The 27,635-nt window shown below is 42.0% G+C and overlaps 2 protein-coding genes across 7 annotated transcripts in view; one reads left to right on the forward strand and one right to left on the reverse strand.

Moving 5' to 3' along the window:
• The window catches only part of tanc1b (tetratricopeptide repeat, ankyrin repeat and coiled-coil containing 1b), a 151,549-nt gene extending 147,606 nt beyond the window's left edge, over nt 1-3,943 (forward strand). For 3 of the 6 annotated variants that reach the window (XM_036567584.1, XM_036567612.1, XM_036567632.1), the window contains 3 exons: nt 74-220; nt 1,339-1,439; nt 1,639-3,943. In XM_036567584.1, coding sequence (XP_036423477.1) covers nt 74-220; nt 1,339-1,439; nt 1,639-3,043 — 1,653 coding nt within the window. In that variant the 3' untranslated portion in view covers nt 3,044-3,943. The remainder of the gene's footprint in view (nt 1-73; nt 221-1,338; nt 1,440-1,638) is intronic. The other 3 variants (XM_036567593.1, XM_036567602.1, XM_036567622.1) reach the window with 1 other exon arrangement.
• Nucleotides 3,944-4,963: 1,020 nt separating this feature from the next.
• Nucleotides 4,964-27,206, reverse strand: LOC118806198 (WD repeat, SAM and U-box domain-containing protein 1-like). Its single transcript, XM_036567648.1, has 11 exons — nt 26,643-27,206; nt 19,185-19,372; nt 17,814-17,900; nt 15,737-15,830; nt 15,380-15,413; nt 15,185-15,225; nt 14,960-15,060; nt 13,029-13,055; nt 10,417-10,596; nt 6,820-6,954; nt 4,964-5,350 (listed from the first exon to the last, which is right to left on the reverse strand). Exons 1-11 carry the CDS (start codon nt 27,044-27,046, stop codon nt 5,199-5,201), a joined length of 1,443 nt encoding a protein of 480 aa, XP_036423541.1. The 5' UTR covers nt 27,047-27,206; the 3' UTR covers nt 4,964-5,198.
• Nucleotides 27,207-27,635: the final 429 nt, after the last annotated feature.

A 27,635-nucleotide genomic window follows, 5' to 3' on the forward strand; every position in this document is an offset into this window, starting at 1 on the left:
GTTCACTCTCTCTTTTTCCATCTTGTTCTTAATGCTTGCATTCTTATTCTCTTTCTCTGTCTCTGTGTTTCAGAGAGGGAAGATGAAGGAGGCAGCTCAGAGGTATCAGTATGCTCTGAGGAAGTTTCCCAGGGAGGGCTTTGGTGAGGAGCTGAAAGCATTTAGAGAGCTGCGAGTCTCTCTGTACCTCAACCTTTCACGCTGCCGCCGGAAAACCAATGTGAGCATCACTCTTTCTTTCCTAAATTTATATAGTTGTGATATCATCTTACACGTTTGTCATTAAATAACTTTTTTTGGAATTTTATAACCTGCTTTGGATTTCCTGCTGAAACAAATATTTCTTCAGATCGAGATTTAAATCCAAAACTGTCCTGAGTTTTAAGGGATATTGTAGGCGCCATAGGTTCCTAAACACGTCAGTTTATATATACTGAATGAATTTACCACTTAATTTCTGTCAAAAATAACAGGGAATATATTGCAAAACTTATTTTATTACCCAGATTTTTAATTAGCAGGATACATATTTCATCATCATTCAACTGATTTGTCTACAGTGCTGATTCTTGTACCATTTACAATGCATAACTGAATGCCAAAGCACCAGAAACACACATATTACATAAAGCACTTGAATAGATTTTGTTTCAGCACAGGAGCAATAAACAGACTCACTTTAAAACGGCCCATGACACAGGCATAGTCCAGAGCCAGTTTCCATTCTACACATTTGATTGGTGAAACAATAAAACCGCACAATGCTCTGAGGAACAGATTGAGTCCATTAATTCTAACACCTATTATTCAGGTAAATTACAACATACAGTGGACTGAGGCTGAAATTAACTACAAATAGCAAAAGACAATCTGTATGCCTGTAATATCTTACAGTAGGCATGCTGACCTAGTATAGGAGTATTTTAAGTGTTTGGTGATCTTGGTGATAAAACCAAATCAGTGGGTCACATTCATTTCTTTGAAAGGCTTTATGAACACTGGCTCAAACCTCAGATGAGCTGGCTTGGGTATGTCAGATCAGCTAACTTCTCTATGTTCTCACTTGCCTTTGTCACGTTAGAAAACATTTCAGTGGTTTAGTATACAACCTTGTTTGGGATGCAGTGCAAAACATAAAAAAAAACAGAATGCAATGATCTGCGATTTATTGAAACCCTATATTTAATTGAAAATAGTACAAAGACAACATCAAATGTTGAAACTGAGTTTTTTTTTTAATATATAAATTAATACATACATTTATTTTAAATATTGAATTTGATGCCAGGATTGTATGTTAACCACTTGTTAAAGTCCCTGTTTTTCTCTCTCACCTAGGACTTTGGCATGGCTGAGGAATTTGCCACAAAGGCATTGGAGCTGAAGCCGAAATCCTATGAGGCATACTATGCTCGTGCTCGAGCTAAGAGGAGCAGCAGGTACAACCAAATAGCTCTCTTTATAAAGACTTTAATCATAGTCCATTCTAATGATATCATAGAAAAGGATGGAATTAACCAAATTATAACTTTGTGCTTGCCCTTGCCTTACTTGTCCTCCATGTTCTTTCAGTTTTCCCTACTGTTATTCTGCTTTCGCTTTTACCTATTTAATTTTTTCTGTTTCTTTTTCTTACAGGCAGTTCACTGCAGCATTAGCTGACCTGCATGAGGCAACCAAGCTCTGCCCCAACAATCGTGAGATCCGTCGTCTCCTGACTCGAGTAGAAGAGGAATGCAAACAAATGCAGCGTGCCCAAAACAAACAACAGGGGGCATTAAATCCATCTGCAGCTGACCATGACTCTGACCATGAGCGCGAAGAGGGGGAGGAAGAAGATCTAACAGAGAACAGTTTGGGGAGAGACCTGGATGAGGAGGATTCCTCTCAGCTTGATGCCAGAGCTGAGCCCTGGTCACAGAATATCTACCAGTTTAACCGGACACTGCCAGACTCTGTGGGTAATGGTCAGCAGGCTGGCCAACCAGGCTCTCCTCCTCATAGGCAGAGCCAGAGGCAACACCAGCGGGAGCCTGTGGCCCACAAGAGCCTGATTCTGCAGCCCACCAAACAGGCCCAAATCGTCAAAACCAACCAACACCTGAGCTCTCTCCAGGCAGGCTCTACACAGCCTACAGCTTGTAAATCACAAACCCATGGCCCTTCAAGCCCACTCCCTGGACGTCACATGCTGAAGGCAGGGCCAGGCATTGACATCAGCCCTCTACCACCCCCTAGTGAAGACAAAGGCCACACATCTACTGCTACAGGTCACCATGAAAGTGAAGGTGTCTTTCTGTCTCAGGCATACTCCTCATCCGGCCCCAGTAGGGCTCCAGAGAGACTCTCGGCCCACTCTGTGAGCTCTTTAGAGGGTCTGGCTCTGTCAGCAGCACCTGCTGCTCAGGGGCAGGAGCTGAGAAAGGAGTCAGCACAGGGGGCAGGCTCTGGCTCTGGGTCCCAGGCAGGCAGCATGAGGGTCTCAAGCTCCACAAGCAGTTTGGCATCCAGCAGCAGTCTGTCAGACAGTGGGAAACTACAAGGCCCTGATGTTCGCACCAAAACCAGTGTGGACAAAACCAAGCCTGCCCAGGGAAGCACTGTGGAATACAAACCCAGACCTTTCATGGGCATTATGGACAAAACAGCACGTTTTCAGCAGCAGCAGCAGCAGCAGTGTCACCAGTCTCGTGGCTGGCAGAGTCACTCCTCAGACAGCCACAGCATGTCCTCTGCAGGGCTAGCGGGAGTGAACTGTGAGTTGTCGTACCCCAAGCCCTCCAGCACTTACCACGAGCAGCTCAAGGCCTCCTCTCAGGGAGCTGCTCTGGGGGGCCTGCACAACGGCAGCCTGCATGCTAAAGAATTCAACGACAAGTTCTGCCAGGCCGCCACCTGTTACAAAGAGTCCAAGCCAGCTGTTGCCATGGCGCATTCCTACACAGACAGTAAGCCCAAGCATCCCAGCTTAGCTCGAGATAATCCTGCCATTCATGTAGCTTCAATGAAACCAAAGCGATCCTTTATCGAGTCTAATGTATAGAGCCTATTCATAATACAACCGTAACCCATTGCTCCTTGCTCTCTTTCATGCGCTCTCTCACACGAACAACAGCTACACAAATGCACACACAAAAACACACATCTGATATTAAAATGAAAGTATTTTCTTGACTTTGCTCTTCAGTTGTAAAACAGGTTTAAATTGTACATTATGGACAATGATTACATCCCACATCTTAACTGCTGTTTTTGATTTTTCTTTTTTCTTTTTCCTTTTTTTTGGGGGTGAGGGGGCTCAGTAAAGCCAAAAGTTTGTGCTAAGGTGGCTGCTTGCTCATCACGCTTCAGCCACACTGGAGACTAACCACTGAAACAGGGCACACAGAAATGAACACACAGCACTTTACAAACCATTACTACATATCTGTGCTTACAATACACATGCACATGTGGGAGCTTATACTGTGGACATTATATCACTGGTGCTGACAAAAACACAAATGTAGGAATGAATAAGTTAATATGTGGACAGTAGAAGAGGTCAATAATGAGACATTCCTGTGTTTTGAATAGAATCTCTAACCACTAGTGCAATGTGTCCCAAGTCCTGCTCAAGAAGGCCACAGTTTAATATTTGCTGAGTTATCAGCTCTAACTCTCCTCTTTCAGCTAATTCAGTCAAGTTGAAGCAGGGCTGTTAGAAGACAAGGGAAAACACTAAACTGTACTGCTGGACTGGATTTGAGGAATTGCTCTAGCCTTGTAAATAGTAATACAGTGTGTATTTTTCAACATGTTTATGTGAAGGTCTACATCAGTGTATTGTGACTTATTGAGAAAAAAAAGTTTGTGTATTTTGCTTTTGTTTTATGCACATTGTATGGTTGAGATGATGTTTGAGGTTATAAAAAATATACCTGGTTTGTATGTTTGTATATTACATATGGATTTGCCCATTTGTTAAAAGCTAAAAATCTCTCCTCCTGTGTGCTTGTGTTGCTGTCTAGGATAATTTATTTACAGCACCTATGGCTTGGTAATTGTAAAAGCAATATATTTTATATAGTTATTTTTGCACAGCTAATAAAAAGAAGAATTTTTAAATTTCAATAAGAAGCTCTATAAATATGGAGATCACCTGGATTAAAGTGCATGCCACAGCTGCCGTTTTTAATAAAAGAGTAAATACAGTATACAGTTAAAATAAGAAAGGTATTACGCTCGGGGGGGCACGCGGTTCTATTTTAATAAGTATGTTATTTGCAATTGTTGCCATGTTTCATTAATGTGCAGAACTGTATTCTCTTTAATCACATGCTGTAAAGATGCATTACTGCCGTTACTCATCAACAGGAAATAAAACAAAAACCCACTCTTAATCATCCTGCACTACTACCATTCTGTTCATCATTGCATTCAGAGGAGCGAACATCATTGGATTTTCAATCCCCGTGTACAATGACAAACAGCTACACAAGATTTAACATATTTCAACAATTGCTTTTGACTGTGCGCCAAGTCAACCGAGTATAATTTAATGTAAAGCCTCAAGCAGAACAGTAAGCAGCGCTGACAGATATTTGGCCTAAGTGGGTGTACAGATCTAAACACTGTGTTATTTACTGTTCCTGTAACTTTTCTATAGCAGTGATCAAATACACAGGCTAACACGAATACTCTCACTGCTGCAGACTGTTAAAAGGACTAGGAAAACAGAAACTAGGAAAGGAATTAAAGAAATTTAAGAAATTCTTTCTATGGAGATCTTATGGAGATAGAATGATGTGTCTTGGTACTGCTGGACATACAGTGTATCTGAGTACAGTCACAAACATATAAGGGCATTCATACAGAGAATTCCCCATAATAAGACAGCAACGCGGATCTTGACAGTTTGAACAATTTGAACTACATGTACGTGTAGAGCCAACTATTTCAAACGTCCATACAAAACACAGAGTTCAAAAGATTAGGGCACTTTTTATTAATAATTCTGTATTACATGCGTAAATGAAGCCCAATGGCTGATTCTCCAGTCTACAAGCTACTACACTGTTACAGATGAACTGGACTCATTGACGTGCTCAGTTAAGAACAACACATTTTTGTGTTACTTTTAACACAAAATGTGTTAAAATATTTTGTAAAATAATTCACTGAAAGCTCGAGCAGGAGGCTTCTTAATGCAGTTGCAGTCACTGAGTGGCCTTCCAGCGGTCTATGGCCATCTTTAGAGTCCTGTTGGGAGTGAGGATAGTGCTGTGAAGAGGTAAGTTTGTCATAGGACTGGAGTGATTTGAAGTGTTGATCCAGCTCTCGATAGCCTCTCTCTCATAAGAGTAGCCATCTGTTTAGAGAGAAGAGAAATGACATAAGCACCCAGAATGCTTTTCTGTCTGTTTTTTATTGAACGGCATGCATCAAACCTAGCAATTATCTACATTAAGAGCAGAAGTGCAGAGACTGCATCTGGAGAGCAAACCACTTTATTATTGTAGCTTTCTCTCAGTAGTTTTTGGTTTACAGTTAAAGATACGCACTGCAGATGGCTTTTTGTATAAGTGCAATACAAGGTGAAGGAGGAGGAAGTTGAACGGCCAATTTAACACTTCTAAATAAGCTTACAGACAGTTATTACAGGTTTTGGATCAGTGTGCAACTACATTTGTTTGCAGAGCTTTATCTTCTCTCTACCGAAGTAAATTGTCAAGGATTGCTACTTTGACACACTGTGTCAACTGCACAAACAGTGCAGAAGAATGGTGGTCATTTTAGAAAATGTAGTCATGTGCATTAACTTTGACAGCAGTTTGGTTTGTCTTAAGAAAAATACCTTTTAGTTACAGTCAAATTTTAGTCATGTTCACTATGTTTAGGTAAAACTGATTAATACTCTGAAGATGATCAAATACAATCTCTTCTGCAGGTAGAGGCCTGGATCGACATACAATTTCATCACAGACTGATAGTGTCATCTACAAAATTACATTGCTCCCGAGTGGCGCAGCCGTCTAAGCGTTGGCCCTATCATCAGGAGATCGCGAGTTCGATCCCTGGTGATGCTACAGCCATCCGGGGCCGGGAGTCCAAGAGAGCACAATTGGCCTCGCTCTCTCTGGGTGGGTAGGTAGGACGGCCCCTCCTTCTCACCCCATCACTCAGCGCGATGCTAGTCAGCGCAGGCGTCTGTTAGCTGACGTAACAGATCTGGCGGTTGGCGCTTTCCTCCATCCACGTAAGCGCTCAGGTATGCCAAAAAAATGACAGACATTGTTTTCTAGTCATGTGCAACTATAGTCCACTATCTCACTGTGAACCTCTCGGAGGAAGCCTGTGTTAGCCTTCACCCTCCTAGCGTTGATAGCATCGTGTGATTGGGGGAGTCCTAACTAGCGGGTGGAATTGGAGACGACTAAATTGGGGAGAAAATCAGGTCAAAATTATACATTTTGCCACAGCAGTGAAACAGTCATTAGTATAAAACATGAAAAGAAAATGTACTGCAAAAATGATCCAGACAGCTGTCAGAACTGACAGTCTGCTTTTTCACCTGTGGCATTTTATTAACATAAATGTTAAACAAATCAGCCATCATTTCCATCCATGTTCTTTATTGCATCTTCATCTTAGACATTGGAGATCATGTAATTGATTCTTTGACGTTTTATTATTGTATTTGTCAGAATTTAGGACTACTGGCCACCCCATTCTGTCTCTCTCCCTCTCTCTCTTCAAGACTGAATGCCTTTAAATTAGCAATAGTGATGACACAGCTGAGCAATCAGAAGTTCTTTGTTAAACTGTCCACCAACTAACCTGCAGCCATGACTGGATCCTTCATGACCTCCCTAGTGATTGGACACAGGAACTCATCTGGGACATCAGAGCCAATCACAGCAGATTTCAGCTCCTCAATCTTCCTCATAACTTTACCTCGAAGACCCAGTGACTCTACAGGCAAGAGACAGTTAACATCAATGTTTCTTCTTTTAACAACAAGGTCTGAACCTGGGAATCTTCACTGAAATAATGTAGAAGAAATAATAACCTTATAATTAATCCCTCTTTTATTGAATGAATAGATTAACTAATTAACAAATGAAGGCATACAAAATTAATCATGTGAAGACATCAGTGTCTTCACCATCTCATCAGTCTGTAAAGTGCTCGATTATTTGAATCATGCTTTTCAGATTTCATGGCCAGACAGAAAGCTCATCTCTGAGCTTACTCCTTTTGTAGGAAACAAAAGGAGTGCGCTCAGCGTCTGGATCCATTCAGCTTCACAGAAGAGATTTTGTGTTTGTGTGTGATTCATCGCACTGATGCCCTCTGAGAATCAGGCGCAATGCCTCTCAAAGTTTTCTTCAGGGAAAAAGCACTTTTCCATCCACGTAAGCGCTCAGGTATGCCAAAAAAAATGAAAGACATTGTTTTCTAGTCATTTGCAACTATAGTCCACTATCTCACTGTGAACCTATAGTACAGAACTTGTGGCAGCTTCAGTCAGGACTGAAATACTACAAACGCACTGTCTGGCAGGTCTTCTGAAGCCCAGCTGTGCTGCAGAAAGAACTGAGCCTTCAGCCTGGATTCCTCTCACTAATACTGTGAGTGCAGCAGTCAAAGTGGTGCTACGCTGCATCAGCATGGAGCTCCTCCTTTATTTCTCTCTGCTCTCAGTCTGAAACATAACTTCCCAAAAGCACTATAGTGTCAAAATCATATTTTGTTCAAAGTGATGTTCGCTTTACCAGCCTGTGATGATCTCTGGGCTACAATGCTTTTGGGATACCAGACAGGGAATTCTCCGTCTGATCTCTAAATCTGATCTCTGACTCACTTACCTACTCGCACTCTCTCTGTGGGGCTGTATATGAAATCAGTATTCAGTCAGCAGTGGCCACATGCACTCGGAAGTGGCAGTTGGGACAGCACAGCTGTGAGTTGTTGAGTGCATCATATAAATTACTCTGAGACTTCAGCATCTTGCTAAATTAAATTAATTAGTAAACACTCACTAGTGTCCCAAGAGAACCTACCAGACAGCAGTGAAAGTGCAGCAGTTTCAAGGATGTACTAACAGAGCAATCAGAGTACAATCAGCCCCAGGTTCAAACCTGTACACCAGAGACTGCAGCAAAGAAATGCTAAATCAACACTCCACCTTTCTATCAAACAGCACGACACACATCTGCCCAGCAACTATTATTGTAATGCGTTTAACCAATCATCTTTCGATAGCCGGCCTCAGATACAGAACCTCAAGAATGAGGGAAACAGAGGCAGATCACTACAGGCTTTACAGTTTACAACACAACAGAGACTTACAGAAACTGCTGATACTGAATCCAGTCTGATCTCAGCACAGCTCCCTCAGGACACAAACCACAGCTAATTCAACCATTATTTTCTGATTTAATTATTTGAGACTTACATTCTAAATATTTTCCCTTGTGACTGAACTGATTTTTCCTAGCCTGGAGCCTTTCAACTAAAACTAGGCTACAGAAGAAACTGTAGTGTTACTTTGCTAATGCACACAACAGCCTTGATGCATCTCCACCGGGAAGGATGTAAAATGATAGATATAATAAGCTATGCACCTGTGCATGTACTGCAGATCACTGCCAAAAACCTCATTTAGCTTTTGTGAATACACAAGATCCCATTCCACTGCGAAGCACACAAAAGCTGACAGAAGCTGCTCGCAGGCTGGTTTTAGCTTTCTTAAGTGAGCTTCAGCCAGCAGAAATCAGGCGGCATTGTGGATCTCTGTTTGGAGCCAGAGTGAACAGCTGCAAGCTACGCAATGTGGAGCGATTGGTGTATTCATAAGGGAAAGTCACGCACAGAAATAGCAGCAGAGTATTTTAGGCTGATGTTTATGAATTTAAGGAGATGAACCTGCTACACATTCTGATCATCACCCCTTCACACGTACAGATACATACATGCATGCTTTAGTCTTTAGTTCAATGTAAATGTAAACACTGAGAATAAGGTGCACCAACAGTTTAAACCTAAATGCTGGTTTATCTGTTAACTCAGTTGCAACAATCCAATATTTTAGACATAATGAGGGTTACATACAAACCAGAATTAAAGGTTTTAGAAGGTTTGTATGTAACCCTCATTATGTCTAAAATATTGGATTATTGCAACTGAGTTAACAGATAAACCTGCATTTAAGTTAAGAAATAAGATTTATTCCTGTTGATCCATTATTTTAAACTTCACTTAGGGATTAATGTAAATGTATGTTTACATCTCTAAAATACACTGTGCTGAAAATTATTAATTAATTAATATCAAAAATAGGGTCAAAGTCAAGGTTTTAATCACAGATTAAGATTTTGATACCACATTTGTTAATCCATGTTTGATGAGGACACTTGTTATTGATGTCACTGTGAAGTACGGCTCCTAAAATGCATCAAAGGCAATTTGAGGGCTAATAGCTCCCCCTTGTGGAGAATCTTCAGCCTGTAAAATGTGAGCGAGCAAGCAAGTTACAAGCCAGGTCCATTAAGTGCTTACATCTAAAAATAAATGGTGGAACACAGCTACATTTAAAAGACACAATCATTAATTAGCTCAAAACTCACCCTGAATTACACAATGCGTTATGTAATAACTAGTCTATTTATTGCTTAATCAAACCAATAAACAGTAATTACTAGTCTAAAAGAGTACATTACTGGTAAATTTTAGCTCCCCCCATAGTGCAAACAATATAAATGTACCCTCAAAGATTAAGTTTTTTAAAGGTATTTAGGGTTCAATATTGTACCTTAAATGAGTTTTAAGCTACATATGAAAGAGACAAGCAGTCATATGCAAATTTTTGGGCAACCCTCGTCAAAATGTTTTGTTGATTTTCCAAATTACAATAAGTTAGTTAACTTATTGACACATTATTGACACATTAATATGACACATTTACAAATGACACATTTACACACTATAAATTTTAGTGCTGAATTTCTATTTTTTAGTTAGTTTAACATGTTGGGAAAAATGTTTCAATTTTTTTTTCAATATGTTAACTTCAGCAAATAAACAATAAGATTAGGACATAGAAAACCTGTCATTTGACCAGGGCACCCAACATTTAGATAGAACTGTATTCGTTCAACTGTGTTTGTTTTTCATGACTTTACACTTTAAAGTATAAAAAAAAAGGTAAAAAAAAAAAGTCAATGCAACTTAAAAAATCACTCCAACAGAACGAGGTACAATTATGTTCCCTAAACAAATGTACTGACATTGTACTCTTGAGGGTACCACTCCAGTGGATGTGAAAAGTGGACATTTACACCCTGAAAGGGTTTCAGCTAACAAGTGATCTACTGTTCACCATCTCCTTTAATAACCACAGCATCACTGTTACTACAGCTGTTCTGTTCTTACCAATATTCAGATCAGTGCTCAGTGTCTCTTTGGTGAGGGTGATGAGCTCAGGTCCATCGATGTTGTTGGCCTTAAATGTGTTCACAAGTACACCCAGTCCCTCTTCCTGCAGCCATGCACCCACATCCTCCTCCGTCCAATCAGTGACCATCTTTCTGGAGTGACCGAGCGACTTCCTTCCTGCTCACAACACAAACAGGAGGTACCTTTTTTTAGATAATACATGGTCAAATCTTTTCATGTCCAGTGTTAATTGTTCTGTCAGGAAAGCACTTATGGACTGATCATATCTCCTATGAAAACTATTATACCTGCACTGACGAGACTAAAGCAAAACATTAACCCAACCTGCCAACTCAGCCATAACAAATGTCCTCTCTATTCACAGATAAAAAGTGTGTTAATGGTTTTGTACATTCTTCACATTCCTTACAACAATGCTTTAATCACATCAGAAACATTCTCAGCAGCAGCAGCATCCATATAACTGACTGGGAGGACTCTGTTAATGGTTTATGATATATGAAGGCGAGATACAGTGTTGGATTATCTCGGGGCAGGTTGACGTTAGCCTCTGCCTCCTCCAGTCTCTCTCCCATTCTGTCTCAATCTGCCTCAGCTCCTGCCTCAGTTTGCCTCACTGCTCATTCTAATACCATTTTTAATTTGCCCTCTTCAGTTTGCCTTTGCCGTTTCCCATTAGGGGAATCTGCATGGCCATTTGAAGGGCTGTTCCGTTACTATATTATCACAAGTGAAGTTTGTTAGATAATGCTGAGTTCATGACAATTGGGAATTCTGAATTTTTCATCTTCTTGGTTTCCACACCAAAGTGTTTATGCCACTGCAGCTGTTTGAAGTCAGAGAAAATGGACACTCACAGTACACTAGTGTTTATTTGGCTGCTGAATGTAGGGCTGTTAAAAAGTTTTCATTTGGAATTTGGAAGTTGTTTGAAAATTACATGACAGCACATGGTTAAAACAAAAATCTTGCACAGACTGACAAACTTTTGACTTTATTAAACTGCCTAATAAAGTCATGTTGAAGTAACTTCACACTTCACAGAATTACTACTCAGAGATCTTGAGAAGCTCCACCTTTTTGAGTGAGGATAGTTGGAAAGCTGAAAATAGATTTCTCCCACTTGGAAGTCAGAAAATCCCCATTTCCAACATAATCATGAAAGCAGCCTAAGCCTTCTGAGAGTCAAAGGGTTGAGTGAACATAAATGCCAAACTTACCCAGAAATCACAGTGACCCAAAGACAATGGTTGCTAAAGCTGTTTATAAGCCATAGCATAGAAATAATGTTTCATATTTCAAAACCATAACATTCGATTTGCTACGTTCAGACTACTTCACATCTCTTACACATGACTGCTGAAACAGCTTTGTTACTTCACTATTCTAGCTTGCCTGTTAGTGAGCTAAAGGCAACACAGCTAGCAACAACAAAAAATAACACAATACATAACACAATAAGACAATACGACCAGATAATGAGGTTAATCACTCAATTTCTGTATTGTGGCATCGGCGTAGAAGCAGATGCAGGAGAGACCATTATTTCTGCTCAGGAGGTGCTCTTTTATTGAAACAAGCAGAACAGCCACACACCAACGGCCAGGCAAAGCAGGCACGTCACTTCTAGCCATTTGATTACTCATAATGGTAGGCACAGAAACTCTCCACTATCTCACCACAGCCCAGCACGATATAACATAACACATATACATACCTTAAACCAACAAACAACAACAAACAACACTAAATGCAGGGCACACAGCACAGCTTACCACTTCCGCATACCACTTCTCTAAAACTCTTTCTGAAATGCAGAGCGTGTGGCAGACACCACAGCATGTTATGTTCAGATATCTTGAAAAATGTTCTGCATTATAAAGTGTGCAGGGCTAATTAGTTCACTGCATCTAACCTCAGTAAAGCCAATTGCAAGTGCATTCTGATTGAAAAGAATGCTCCTTTGTCCCCTTCTCATGCTGTACTGTGAGTGGCCACTTAATGTATGTGTAATGTATGTGTGACGCACGTCTGAGTGGCGTGGCGAAGCTGGACAGGGCATGTTCAAAATAAAAAAAACAATATTGAAATGCAGCCTCTGTCTCAGCCCATCTGTCTCAGTCTCTGCTTCTATCTCAGACTCATCATTGGGTTCTTGACTGAAGGACACCAGACCCCATCAACAATCAGGTTTTGTTTTCCCCCTCTACCAGTTTTTCTTTCCACCTTTCTGTCTCTTACTCTGTGCTGCTGTTTACTCACAAGGCTTAAAAAACATGCACTTATTCAGGATCTCTAGCATCTAGTCCAGTGTTTCATAATCCTGCTCTTGGGCACTGTTCCCTGTCCTGACACCTTTGATCTAGATCATCAGCTAATTATCAAGCCCTTCATGAGTTTGATCAGGTGTGCTGAAACAAGAAAAAGTTGAAGCTGTGCAGAGGACCCAGGAGCAGGATCAAAAAGCACTGACCGAATCCTGTAACGGTTGCTGTACTGAAGAACAGCACTTTGTTTTGTTAGGAGAACATGTACGGCTCAGACAGCAGGAAAGAAGCTGTAAAAGAAGGATGATGAAATGGTCCTACCTTGACTCACTGCTTTTGGTAGAACAGCTAAAAAAAAGGAAAAAAAATTACAAACACATCAAAGGAGACACAATTGAGGCACTTATTAAATCAGAATTGTTCCATTACAGAGGGAGCGATGCACTGTTTTATCCTCTTCAGTTTCATCAATTCTATTTGATGTTGGCTTCCAAAAAGACTTTCTCCTCATGGGTAAAGACAGTGCCCTGGTGAAAAGAGAACTTCCAAACAACATAACTGGATGATAATATAAACTACAGACTTTTCTGTACAGGCTCTGTGTCTTATCAAAAGCATATGATCTTACTGTCTGCACTAAGACACTAGTGTAAAGGCTTTAAAATCGTATTTACAGGCAAAGAGTAAGTAGTTAATGACTCTCTCAGCTCCCTCAAACTGGATTAGTTTGTTATAAACAAGATGAGTGAAAGAAAATGAAATAATTTTCAATGCTTAGTTGATTATAGCACCCAGAAACAACCCACACATGCCAGAAACATCTACAGCAAGTCAATTTAAAACTCCACCCTTCTATGATGTCTGCAATAGCACCATCTCAGTAAAAAGCCTTATCTGTCAGTATCTTGTGTTTGAGCGAGGAGAAGTGAGTCCATTAAAGCGGTAATCAAATCTAGATGGTCTAATGGGACTCAGACTGACTGGGCTGGCAACAGTCATCTGTAACCCCGACAGGCATTAGAATTGTGACTGGCTGTGTATGGATGGTTTCTGGACACAAGGAGAGTTTTAATGTTGTATATTTGGAGCGCTAGCCCCTCTTGCAGCAGTGCCAGTTCTAGTCTCAGAGCCAGGCTCCTGGGCCATCTGTCAGCATGGCACTAAGACTCAACTGCAGGGCACAGTGTAGCTGCACAACAGAGTTCAGGGTCACACACACGACACACAACACACTTGCTCTCACTCATTCATGATGAGCATTAATGAGCTCCACTCTGAATCTGGTCAGCACTACAAATTATAATCTTGACCCGCTGTGTAATACAAATGATGCCTGGGTAATGTGAACCGCGGTCAGATGCCAGGTTAATCTGGCATGCACTAAGCTCTCAGAGGTCACTGCTGTAAGCTAGAACGCATATGTTCTCTCGCAGGAAACCTTGTGGAGGTGTCAGTGAAGAGCCACAAGCAAGGTGAGATGTATAAGCTTAGGACATGCTGGCGTACGGCAGCATATGCCACTTAGCTTTGAATTCTAGGCAATATAATATCGCTTTGCAGCACTTAATATGTCATGTTTGGAAATTAGCAACTGTAAGCAAAGGTGCTGAACCTATAATTCATTCTGTTTAACACTTTTTCACAACAGCCATTAAATTTTGTGGAAGAAAACGTTTGGATGTTCCTCAGTAGAACTATGCATTTTTTTTCTTCCATGACTTTGATGGAATATATATTTTGATTGAAATGTGCATGTATGTAGGATTTTTGTCTTTGTAGATTGGCAAGCAAGTCATCTTTTCATTGTGGCAGTTATCCATGATTTTTTTATATCAAGAAAACTGCAGTTGTTCTGTTCATTTTATCTTGGCACAGCAGTCTTGTGAATTGTTTTCTGAGCAGGGGTTCCTATCACCCCTCTTATTTGACCCCTCATTGCTCGCTAGCAGCTCAACACTGAGTCACAACATTCTACATAAAGGGAGTCAACAGTGTCCTAATTAATCTGATGACAGAGTTATTCTGTCAGGGAGTGGCCACCAGGGGGCCACTAGAGGGCCTGCAGGAAGAGGCAACTATCCATGTAGAGCAAGCACAGTACACGTCTTGGCCATTCACTACCAGGGCCTCGTTGAGAGACATACTCTCAACAGTCACTTGTTAGAACATCCTGCTGACAATTTTCAGAATAGTGGCACCAAAGTCTGACAGATGTTTATGTCATTATATGAGTAAAACCATTCAGGGCTCACTTGATATGGCATCACCAATCCTCCAAATATTAACTCTTTTATCCATGGAGCCAGTGGCCAAGACGAGCCCAGTGGGGGAGAAGGCACACGCAGTCACATATCTACAATAGGAGAGGGAGGGAGAGGAAGAAGAGAACGAGAAGAGGGAGAGAAAACCCATGCAGTCACAAGAGGATCAGTTGTTGGGATCGCAGCGAGAGACTCAATCAGAGAAAGAGAACTCACCGTTCATGCTGCAATAGAGAGTGAAGTACAATGCCCTGATTCTGCAGAAAGGACATATACAAACATTTATAACAGCTTTATAAGGAGTTTATATGTCGTGCAAAATTTACTAATGCATTTTACACTAATGATATGGAGTTACACAGATGATTACAGATGTTTGAAATGCATAATACACAACACTGGTTTACTCACTGCATCGTACACAACCACTGTTTTATCCACTGAACTGTAGGAGGACAGAATAAAACAGTCACATTTAACTTATGACAGTCTGGGAGTATTTAGTAGACAGGTGCTCAGTTCTGCAAAACCTCAGCCATCAAGGAGTCATTAGTGTATTTATGAGGGACAAATATGCATGCTAATAAACAGCAGCACAGTAAGCCTCCTTTAGTTTTCTAAATGATTACAGAACAGAAGATGACAGGACAGATCCCCCTAGTGGTCAAAAGGTGCATCACAACACACTGCAGAAATTCTCAAAGTATATGACACAGAAAAGCCTTGGAAATAGCGTTGTGTTTGTGTGCAGACAGTTTTGAGACTCACCCAGATACAAGCATTTGTCCATCAAATGAAAAAGCACAGCACAGAACAGGGAGCAGCTGCGCAGTGAGAGTGTGTACTAGCCTCATACTGCAACCTGCAAAATACACCAATAGAATTACACCAGACAGAAAATGACTCTTTAGCCTCCTTATATCACCCACTATGAACAAATGCATTTTTTTCTGCCATAAGCACACCGCCCTAACATAATTAATTACAATTCCAGAATAATTACCAAACATTAAAAGAGTGGAACTTGGTGCTTCTAAACCAGATTGTCAGGGCCAACATGTAAAATGGTAAGACATGACAGTCCTGTGCAGTTACATGCTTAGTGTCAGTACTGGTGGTTTCTGTTTGGGACCCCACTGGGTGAAACAGTCTATCAGACCTCTCTACCAGCGAAATACACAGGCCTGCTGCAGAGACTGATAAAACCCAGAAAATGAGCATCATGAATATTCCAATCCACACACTTCACTCAACAGCACTGCCAATTTCCTGAGAAAAACGATATCACAGCGTCCCTGTGATTGACTGCTACTTATCCCTCTGCGTGTGTGTGTGCTCCATCTGAAACAAAAGCCTGCCCAGCAGACTCCCAGCAGGAAGTAACACGGGATGCACATCCCAACCAGCCACGACCGTTGCCACGGCAACAGAAAGGCAGGGCAGACAGTGACCTGCACGAGCAAGCAGCTCCAGAATGGTCCACAGAGGAACAAGGAGATATTACACCTTTAAAACAGACTCTGATGTTATACGACAGGAAGGATTCAGTCATATTCTTGCAAAGAGCCTTCATTTGGCACTTTCTCCGCCAGTAGCTATATATATACACATGTGTGTGTGTGCACGTACATATAAAACATGAAAACATGAAACATAAAATATGCCTTATGTTTCACACAAGCCATGTGTAAATATGTTAAAGTAAGCAAACAAACAGTACTTGTGCATTAAAATGTGCAGAAGTGGTTAAGTGAATTAGAATATGTACTTCTCAATAAAACATGTTATTTGACCAGGGGTGCCCAAACTTTTGCATACAAGGATATGTTCACATATATATATACTTACACAGCGGGTCCAAAAGTCTGAAACCACTAGTTTGCATTCCTTTCTGATTTACTGCAAAGTTTTTCATTAAATCAGAATTAATCATAAGTCATATTATCAGCATAACAATGTAAGGGGAGAAGTAGACCCTTTGAGTTTTAATGTGAATTTCAGAATCTCTCAGTATTTGTTATGCCCCTCCTTTGCTTTAATGACGGTGTACACTTAAGCTGGAATGGACTTCAAGCATTTGTGCAAAAGCAAGTTTGCTTAAACTTGAACAGTTCCCTAAAACAGTGCAGAATCTTGAACATTTCTCCTTCTTTTTACTTGTCATAACTCCTCTGTTTTAAATTTTTCAAAATTCTAAAACTTCCTGTTGTTTATTTCTAGATTTAAATGCAAAAAAATTACAGATCAAACTTTTGGACCCCGCTGTATATTTCCACCTGTTGTGATCATAAGCATATGTTAGTCGAAGATTATTGTTAATGTAAGTTTACTGGGCCCAGTACTTTTACATTACACAAGCAGGACAGGACCAGACACAAATTTCACAATACAAATAAATGCGGTAACAACATAAACTTTGGAATACTTTGCTGCAAATATGTACATAGTTAGTACTTCTTAGCTCCTGGTGTTGAGTTATTATAAAGTATGAGCATCTAGTGTGCAGAGTTTAGTGATGGTGTAAATGAGGACAGTGCTATCTGTCAGTAAGTATGTAGTGTGCCAGTGTAGAGTATGCTATAAAGCACAACATGGTTAAAATGGTTTGTTATCATATGTACTATATATGTCTCAAGTAGGTTCAATCATATTGATTAGATTATTATCAAAATATCAAAATACAAAATGTTTTATACAAGCCATTACTGTACAGTTTTGGTTGACATTTCTGTAACGTTCTCAGGCCCACAAGTCAGCACAGGTCAAAAGAAGCTGCCTGATATATCATTAGTGAGGGCACTGTGCAATGTGTGTGTTGGATGGGAGGGTAGAGTAGACAGGATACCTGCTGTTGCACAGTGGGAAATGATCCATATTTTCAGCTGGCTGTCCTGCCCACCAGAAGCCAATCGAAATTTCGTCGTCTGGCCCTCTGACACACAAGCACACCCACACACAACAACACAAATAATGAATAATCAGCACTGTCATAATAATTTACAAAAAACAAAAACAGTCCATTCACAAAAGAACTCATCACAGTAATTTAATCTGAAAGTGTATTATAATGATATGACCACCTAATGGTGCTGACAGATGAGCTACTAATGGTGATGACAAATAAAGAGAGATTGTTGACAACTAGTCCTATCTTTACTCCACTAACTGCTCTCTCTGTCCTTTGCATGGTCTTTCAGACTATTGTCAGCTGGAGATTTTTGGTGGGCTATATGCACAATCACTCTTTTCAACACAGGCTTTTATGTATCATTTTAGAATGTCATATTAGACATTTTTAGAAATGTTATAATCTTACAATTTTAAAATTGATTTTAAGACTATATATAACCTTTAAGGATCCACAGGAGCCCTGAAACAGCATGCTAATTCAGCCCCTACAATACCACACCTTTCGCACAAGTTGTGCTGCTTTATTAACCAGCTGTTGTTGGCCACAGCTACACAATACAAAAGCAGAGTTTTCTCTAACAGCTCGCTCACTACCCAGCTCAGGTCTTACTCTCTCAGCTTTTGTCTGACTCTCCTTGTCAGAATAATCTGTGAACAAATGCTGAAGAACTAATGTATTTCAGAATTAAACCAGATTTAAAAACAAAACAATTTTCATTGTATGCTTATGCTATGATGCACTACTTAAGTAATTCTTCGTTTTCTACAATAAAAACACTTTGCAGTGCTATACATTTCATTTCCTTTCTTCAATTTACAAAGTTCAGACAACTCAGAATAAACACACAGTACAGAATTGTCCTCTGAAAGGAGTTCAGTAATTAGCAAGGCAATATATTTTGCCCATTTTCATGTATAAAAGTATATTATATATTGTGGAAAAAAAGCAATATGAGCAACATGAGCAATATTTGAGATTACAACTCAACCTGGCTTGACGCAAGAATGTGATGATTTAGGCATGCAGGTTGCACAGTGCTAATTGGTGTATGTAAGCCTCCATAACTTGTTAATCACATTAGCCTTATAGCTTTGGTGCAAATTAAAAAAGCAAATTTCAGACACCATTCATGTCTTAGCTGATCAACTACATTTGGTGTAAGGCAAACACTTTAGCCAGAGCATCTTAACCAGCACTGAAACCTAAACTTAGTGTGTTGTTCTTTGGTGTGCTTTTGTGAAGAAACATCCCATTTTCCAGGATCTGATAGACATTTGGGGCTGTGAAGAAAATGAAGAAACTTACCAATATTTGTTTGAGGGGAGAAGTGGCAGCAGTTGACTCCCAGGTCATGAGCATCTTTCTCAGCACGCATCTGTTTCATGGTAAGGTTCCAGAGACGCAAGTCTCCCAAAGTTGAGCCTGTTACAAACATTTGCCCACAGGGAGAAAAGGTGCAGGCCACCACAGTGCCCTCACATACCATACTAGATCTGCAAAAAGAGCAGAATGTACCTCAATTTTTTATATGACATATAATTATTAATAATATTAGATAACTGTGTATTATCATTATTTTAAAAATGTTAAAAATGCAAGAATGTAGGCTAATAAAATATTTACAGCAGACTGCAAACTTAAACTTACATTTGGTTAAAGTGAGGGAATTCTAATGCTTTTGGGATTATCTTACAGTTCAAGTTCAAGTTCAAAAGCTTTATTGTCATTTCAGCTATATACAAGTACACAGTGAAACGAAACAACATTCCTCCAGGACTGTGGAGCAACACAGGAACACAAGTGCAAAACAATGCAATATACACAGTGCAGACAATACAGTGCAATAAATACAAAAACACTGGCAGTACACGGCACTAAGAATATGTAGATTGTGCAAAGCAAGATGTCACATACTATGGCATATTAGCAGATAGTCTAGCATTTATCAGCATAGCAGTCACTGAGGTAGCAGCCAGAACAACAGCAAAATGCAGTGTTTGATTGATACAGTATTTTAGCAGCCAATAATGTTTAAAAAATAAAATGTGCAAAAATGCAAGTAGTCAGATATTAATTATATTAAGTGAATTAATTATATCAGTGTGAAATGCAATAATAATCATACTTCAGTACAGTGTCACAGACATACTCCGGAATTTGAAAAAGCAGAAAGTGAGATGCTATACATTTGCTATGTATTTGTGTGTGTGTGTGTGTGTGTGTGTGTGTCTGGCATTCCAGCCTACAACTAGATTTTACTATTGTATTTGTTGTGTTATGCAGGACTCTATATTGCAGCAGTGTTGTATCCCTCAGCCTCATCAGTTTGACAGAATTCACATATATTTAAATCATTTTCATGTTTTCAGTCATCAGTGTTCTCTCACTAAGTTAATGCCCAGCTGGCAATCCCTGTGTTGTCAACCAATCCTACTAGCCAAGCACAAAATGAATGGCAAAGTCAATTTTTTTCCTGTTTCAACAAGACAAAAGAAGCCAAACCAGAGAACTTGTAGAGAGGAGAATTACCACTCAGTAATGTCTTCCAGGTTTCTCAAACACTAGAGGGCGCTCCCGAGCGCGTCAAAAATGAATAGGTTAATATGGAGCATTTGAGTAAAACTATAGTTTACAAATGCTTAAACATTTTTTAATATAAAAAATATGTTAATTTCCTAAACACCGAAAAGCATAAAACTTTTTAACACCGCTGTTATATTTTTAAGAGCTTTTGAACTCGAGTTATAAGAGTTTAAAACAGCATCTCATGTACGATCATGAGCTGCTCCGCTCGCCAACCAGTCAGCACTCAGTAACAGTAATACCAACCAATCAGCACTCAGTAGCAGCAACCCTAGTGTCCTGCTGCCCAAAAGCTGTTCGCTGTAGAAAAAAGGAAACATACTGGTAACTTTTCTTTGCTTTTTTTAGTGAAATACGCCCCTCTACTTTCTAAAATTAAAAGAAAGTTCTGGGCAAGTGAAACTATTTTAACTTTTCGTTTTTAGCCGTTTAGCCCCATTCTTCAACGTGGACTCACTCGCGGTCGCCCTCTGGAGTTTCGCAGTCATGTTGTTGATATAACGGGGAAATAGGAAGAGGCCACCCAGACAGCAAGCATGTTCGGGCCGGATTACCTTGGCCGTCACAAAGTCCTCCTAGTAGTCGCATCTGCATTGCGGACTTGTGCCACATTTGGGCCAAGTAACTGTTAACAGCACTGGACACACTGCCGGTCAGCGGACTCAGAGCGCATTGGGGCCGGACCTTCAAAACAGACGCGCCTCATTTAAAATTTGCCCCTCCCCTTTTTCCCGCTCAGTCCTCTACAGTTTTCAGTTGACTTTGACTGTTAAACTCGCTGCTGTTTTTGAGGTAAGGTGTATTTTGTATTTTAAATATCTGCACATTTATTAGAATTACGATCAGGAATCTTGGATTTTATGTTTTAACTTTTAATATGTTATTCAGTTTGACAAGCAAATAAGCTGAATGGTGGAGTCGCTAGAGGGGAGGACGTCAGTGCTAGCTAACCTAGCGTCAGTTATGTTAGCTGAGGTAGTGAGTCAAAATGTCTAATTCCAACCTAAATTAACAGTCGAGATTTCGTTCGAGACATTCGAGAATGTTTAATAACGACATACTCTTAATCTTACATTACCCCCCTCGCCCGGCTGTGTAACTAGCTAGCTTAGCTGAGTTGTACTGTGAGAGGCAGCTGTTAGCGTTCACTGGAAAATGTGAAAATGTTCTAAGAGCAGCTTTAATATTTTTGTCTGTTTTAGGAGAAAAACAAGTCTAAAGAAAACAGAGAAGTGAATTTGAGTGACTAATGTAAGAAACATCCATTAGCTGGAATCTAAAGTTACCCTATATTGTGGTGTGGAGCTGTATTAGCCAGTGCAAGCAGTATCGTTAGTTTAACCATCTTATTTTTTATTTGCTTTTTTATAGTGTATATACCAGTGACACAGTCCTCGTATTTGGTTAAAAGTGTGTAAAATAACCCTCAGAAACAGAACGGGTTTCCCTTTGCTTTATCTTTTATTTGACGAAGCTTCAGCTCTCACACTACTGCTCCCGCGGCCGCTTCAGGCTCAGGGTCAGTCTCAAAATTCTCAAAATTGCGAAAAGAAAGTGTTTCTGCTATCATTACTAGCATTATTGTCTTTGTATGTACACCTGCAGATATGTTAAGAAGCATCAGCAGAGCTATTTACAGAGATACTAAAGCTATTACTGCTAGTAATAATAATAATAGCTTCACTTGTTCAGTCCTGTAATTTTGAGACGGTCTCTGACTCTGTAGCAGACGCGGGCAAGCACGGTGATAGCGAGAGTTGAACCTTTTGGCAAAAATAAAAAAAATAGAAAAAAGACCAAGAAAAGAACAGCGCGGTTCAGTACAGACTGGGTTTGTTGTGTTTGTTATCTTTAATTTAGCCACGAAAGCGTAATTAATCCAGTAACACAGAACGTAATTGCGAATGCCACACGAACTTTACCGTCCGATGTGGTGTGTGTAGCCTGATTGTGTGAAACCTGATTTACAGCCGTGGTGGTCTGAGGTGGTCCTAAAACGGTCACAGTAACGCAGCCGGTGTTTTTAAACATACATGCAGCTGCCTGCAGCACCGAGCGCGTTTAACTACCGCAGCTCGGTTATGTTGACTTGTCGGAATACTGTTTCACGCTATGGTTTGCATTAAATAATCCAATAAAAGAACATAAAAAAAAGAATAAAATGGACGCGCCTAAATTAAAAAAAAACATTCCCCTTTCTTTTTTCCTGCTCAGCGGTCTACAGTCATCCTTGATATTGACCTATAAAGTTTGCTGCTGACTTTGAGGTAAGTTAATCATTACTTTCGATATCTGCACATATGTGATCAGGTATCACAAATTATTACATTTGTTTAAATTATTACATTTATTTTTAAATATTTGATTGTCAAATTTAATAAAAGAAGCTTAATGGTAGAGGAGTACAGACAATTTTAGTTCTGTTAAAACAAATTACCGTCAGAGTCTTCTCTTTGATTGTCTTTAAGTTCAAACAAATTTTGCCTCTCCGCCAGGGCCAGCCTCCTACACCTCTCCCCGCCAGGGCCAGTCTCCTACACCTCTCTGCCAGGGCCAGCCTCCTACACCTCTCTGCCAGGGCCAGCCTCCTACACCTCTCTCCGCCAGGGCCAGTCTCCTACACCTCTCCCCGCCAGGGCCAGCCTCCTACACCTCTCCGCCAGGGCCAGCCTCCTACACCTCTCCGCCAGGGCCAGCCTCCTACACCTCTCCGGCAGGGCCAGCCTCCTACACCTCTCCCCGCCAGGGCCAGTCTCCTACACCTCTCTGCCAGGGCCAGCCTCCTACACCTCTCCCCGCCAGGGCCAGTCTCCTACACCTCTCCGCCAGGGCCAGCCTCCTACACCTCTCTGCCAGGGCCAGCCTCCTACACCTCTCTCCGCCAGGGCCAGTCTCCTACACCTCTCCCCGCCAGGGCCAGCCTCCTACACCTCTCCGCCAGGGCCAGCCTCCTACACCTCTCCGCCAGGGCCAGCCTCCTACACCTCTCCCCGCCAGGGCCAGTCTCCTACACCTCTCTGCCAGGGCCAGCCTCCTACACCTCTCCCCGCCAGGGCCAGCCTCCTACACCTCTCCCCGCCAGGGCCAGCCTCCTACACCTCTCCGCCAGGGCCAGCCTCCTACACCTCTCCGCCAGGGCCAGCCTCCTACACCTCTCCGGCAGGGCCACTCTCCTACACCTCTCCGCCATGGCCAGCCTCCTACAACTCTCTGCCAGGGCCAGCCTCCTACACCTCTCCGCCAGGGCCAGCCTCCTACACCTCTCCGCCAGGGCCAGCCTCCTACACCTCTCCGGCAGGGCCAGCCTCCTACACCTCTCCCCGCCAGGGCCAGTCTCCTACACCTCTCTGCCAGGGCCAGCCTCCTACACCTCTCCCCGCCAGGGCCAGTCTCCTACACCTCTCTGCCAGGGCCAGCCTCCTACACCTCTCTCCGCCAGGGCCAGTCTCCTACACCTCTCCCCGCCAGGGCCAGCCTCCTACACCTCTCCGCCAGGGCCAGCCTCCTACACCTCTCCGCCAGGGCCAGCCTCCTACACCTCTCCGGCAGGGCCACTCTCCTACACCTCTCCGCCATGGCCAGCCTCCTACAACTCTCTGCCAGGGCCAGCCTCCTACACCTCTCCCCGCCAGGGCCAGTCTCCTACACCTCTCCGCCAGGGCCAGCCTCCTACACCTGTCCGCAAGAGTCAGTCTCCTACACCTCTCACCGCCAGGGCCAGCCTCCTACACCTGTCCGCAAGAGTCAGCCTCCTACACCTCTCCCCGCAGGGCCAGCCTCCTACACCTCTCCCCGCAGGGCCAGCCTCCTACACCTCTCTCCGCCAGGGCCAGCCTCCTACACCTCTCCGCCAGGGCCAGCCTCCTACACCTCTCCGCCAGGGCCAGCCTCCTACACCTCTCCCCGCCAGGGCCAGCCTCCTACACCTCTCCGCCAGGGCCAGCCTCCTACACCTCTCCCCACCAGGGCCAGCCTCCTACACCTCTCCCCACCAGGGCCAGCCTCCTACACCTCTCCCCACCAGGGCCAGCCTCCTACACCTCTCCCCACCAGGGCCAGCCTCCTACACCTCTCCCCACCAGGGCCAGCCTCCTACACCTCTCTGCCAGGGCCAGCCTCTTTCACCTCTCTGTCAGGCCCTGATGGTGAGCCAACCTCCCACTTTATCTAGACTGGCCTCTGTTGTTTTCCTCTAGAACCAACCTCTTTCACCACTTCTTTAGATCCAACTTCCTCCATGTCTGCTATAGGGTGAACATTCTTCTTCTAAAGTTTCACCCACCCTTTGAGAGGTCATGACCTCAATAAAACTGGGCTGCAAATATTGGCTGATTTGGGCCAACCAATGAATTGTCCAATTAAGAGTCTGACCAGTAGTACCAGTACTCCTCTGGCAGCGGACTCATTCTTATCATGTATTTTCAGTATTGTAATTGTAATGGCTATTACAATTTCAGTGTACATCAAAAAATCTAAATAATCGCTAGATTATTCAATTAATAAAATGATCGATAGTGATGGCCCTGTTTTAAATAAAGTTATTAATATGTTGGATAGAGGAGTAGAGTTAAAAACATAGGTTTTGTTCCTGCTTTCCTGCTGCAGCACCAGCCATTGCATGGATTTGTTCAGTTTCATCAGCAGCACACTTGGTTCAGTTTAATGTAGGGTTGGCTGAAGCAAGTACTGGATGGTAACTGTAAATAATGGGCTTCCTCAATGAGAGCTTGAAAAAAAAGGTTGTAAAGATTGTTACCATTCAGTTCACCGTTCAGCTGTCGAAGTAATGATTGTTAAGAGGCAGGAAATTATGTTAACACTTAACAATATTGGCTGGTATTATTTTATATTGTAGTATTTTATATTGTATTGTTTTATACTCCAATTCATTTTAGTTGAACTGTGCTTCTCAGTGGTCACACTTCTTAATTTGACATTGTAAAACGCAGCATGGTAGTATTTTGTGTTCAAATTGCCAGTTAACCTTTATTATTGTGATGACGAGCAGAGTTTATCAGTCTCTATCAGTGTTAAAGTCTGTTTTTTATGTCAGTTTATTACAATTGAAAACAGAGCAGCTAATTATCGCTTCTTTAATGGCAGGATTTTTGCTGATAAGTCTACACCTCAGTACTGGCATTGTATTGTTTTCTTGTTTGAATTCATTTTTCAAAAAAATGCTGTGTTGAAAACATAATGACATTCAATAAACCTTTTTTTGAGGTATTTGGTTTCATGTTTCCCTTTTTGAATTTACCTTTTTTTAAAAAACATTCATTATTAATGATTTGTGAATAATTATGTGGGATATGGAGCTATTGCTGACTCTGGAACGGATCCGGTGCAGACGCAACAAGTCAGGGCCGGATCCAATCCAGAGACAGCTGCTTATCAACTTGAGCTTGGACCTCTTATGAACTGGGTCAGTGCCACATTTGGGCCAGATATGAAGAGAATATTTAGACCTGCACCAATTCAGGGCCGGATGTAACGCTGTTCTGTGCTCATCTGGGCCGGTTTTTAATCTGTTTTGGCGCAGATCCGTAAAACGGATCAGTTCCAGTATTGGGCCGTTGTGCAAAAAGACACCGGGCCAGCTCTGCTTTGCGGATCCGGACCGCATACAGCGCTACATTTGGCCCTAATCAGGCGCAGTGTACATTTGTTGTCTGGGCAGGCTCCTCAGCTCCGGCCAAACCGATTTATGTTATTTAGATTGCCTAGTAGCTACCTTGCTAACTTGTCCTCATTCTGTTGTTTGAGTAATCTATTCTCTCCATTGTAATGAAAGACAACCTATAGGTTTTCCTAGTTTTTAAACCGGAATTGTCCTCTAAATGTCGTACCGTAGTGCATATTTATAGCGTGGGATAGACTTGATGACCTTATCAGACAATGCTAGCAGCATTAAAACTATTTGTAGGTTATTTTGATTGTCTCACGTTATCAGAAGGCAGGTGATGTTTGCAATGTTAAGCTGAGCATGTATAATCCATTTGAAATAAGGCTGAATCAACATTAAAACAATTAAACGTGAGAAAAACCAAGTTACGCGCACGTTATGCGCATGCGCAGAAGGGGCGCTCGGTGGGTGGCACAAATTGTTAGAACACCTGGAAAATCTCAAGCCGGTTTGTACGCTGTGTTGTGAATTCTGTCTGTGCTGTTTAGCAGACTCACCTCCTCAGGGTCTTCTCCCGGACTCCCCACAGCACCACAGTGCCGTCGGAGGCGCCAGACAGCAACAGGGCCGAGTCCGGAGAGAAACAGCACACCCTGACGGGGCTCCTACCCGGATGCTCCAGTTTGGCCATCACCCCACCTGTTGTAGTGCTCCATAATATGACTAGGGCGTCTGTGGAGCAGGAGGCGAGGTAGGTGCCGCAGGCGCTGAGACAGCAGCAGTGAACGCCGTAGCCGTGTCCAGTGAGAGGAGAGAAAGGCAGCTCAGAGAAGTCGCTGGAGGAATAAACGCGGACAGTCTTGTCGCCAGAGCAGGTGGCCAAAAGCTCTGCTGAGAGGGAGCAGCAGTTCACATCACCGCTGTGCTGCTGGAGCGAGTGCAGCAGGACTGCCATCTTCATCGCGCTGCCTTCAGTTTTTAGCACAACGCTAGTGCGGCAGCTATAGCGCACTATGATTATAGGATTATAATCTATTGTGTTAGATTACAAGAAAACGTTTCCTAAAGAGTAATAGAAAACAGTGTACTCATCAGCCAGTCTCCCAGGGATACTTCCTGGATTACAGGAGTCCAGAGTGTCTTGAGTGTTGTGTAAACTGCTTGCTTGTGTAATGGCCCGCGCCCCTCCCTTCAGTTTATCACTGAATTCATTGACTTAAAAGAGGCATATAGCACAGATTTAAGGGCACACAGGTTAGTTTGTAGTAATGTGTTTGTGGGGGTATTTCTATTTACTTCCATAGCATATGAAATACTGCTCTGCCAACATCTACACTACCCCTCCAAAAATTTGTAGACACCTGCTAATGGGAGTTAGGGAGTTTGCCATCTCCCACAAGATGTGGCACCATTTCTATAAGGATTTGACTGCATTCAACCACAAGAGCATTAGTGAGGTCAGGTACTAATGTTGGATGATCAGTTCTGGATCACAAATGCCACTCCAACTCATCCCAGAGGGATTTAGTGATGCTCCATCACTCCAGTGA

This window comes from Colossoma macropomum, unplaced genomic scaffold (genome assembly GCF_904425465.1).
Source record: "Colossoma macropomum unplaced genomic scaffold, Colossoma_macropomum, whole genome shotgun sequence".
Classification (NCBI taxonomy): Eukaryota; Metazoa; Chordata; class Actinopteri; order Characiformes; family Serrasalmidae; genus Colossoma; species Colossoma macropomum.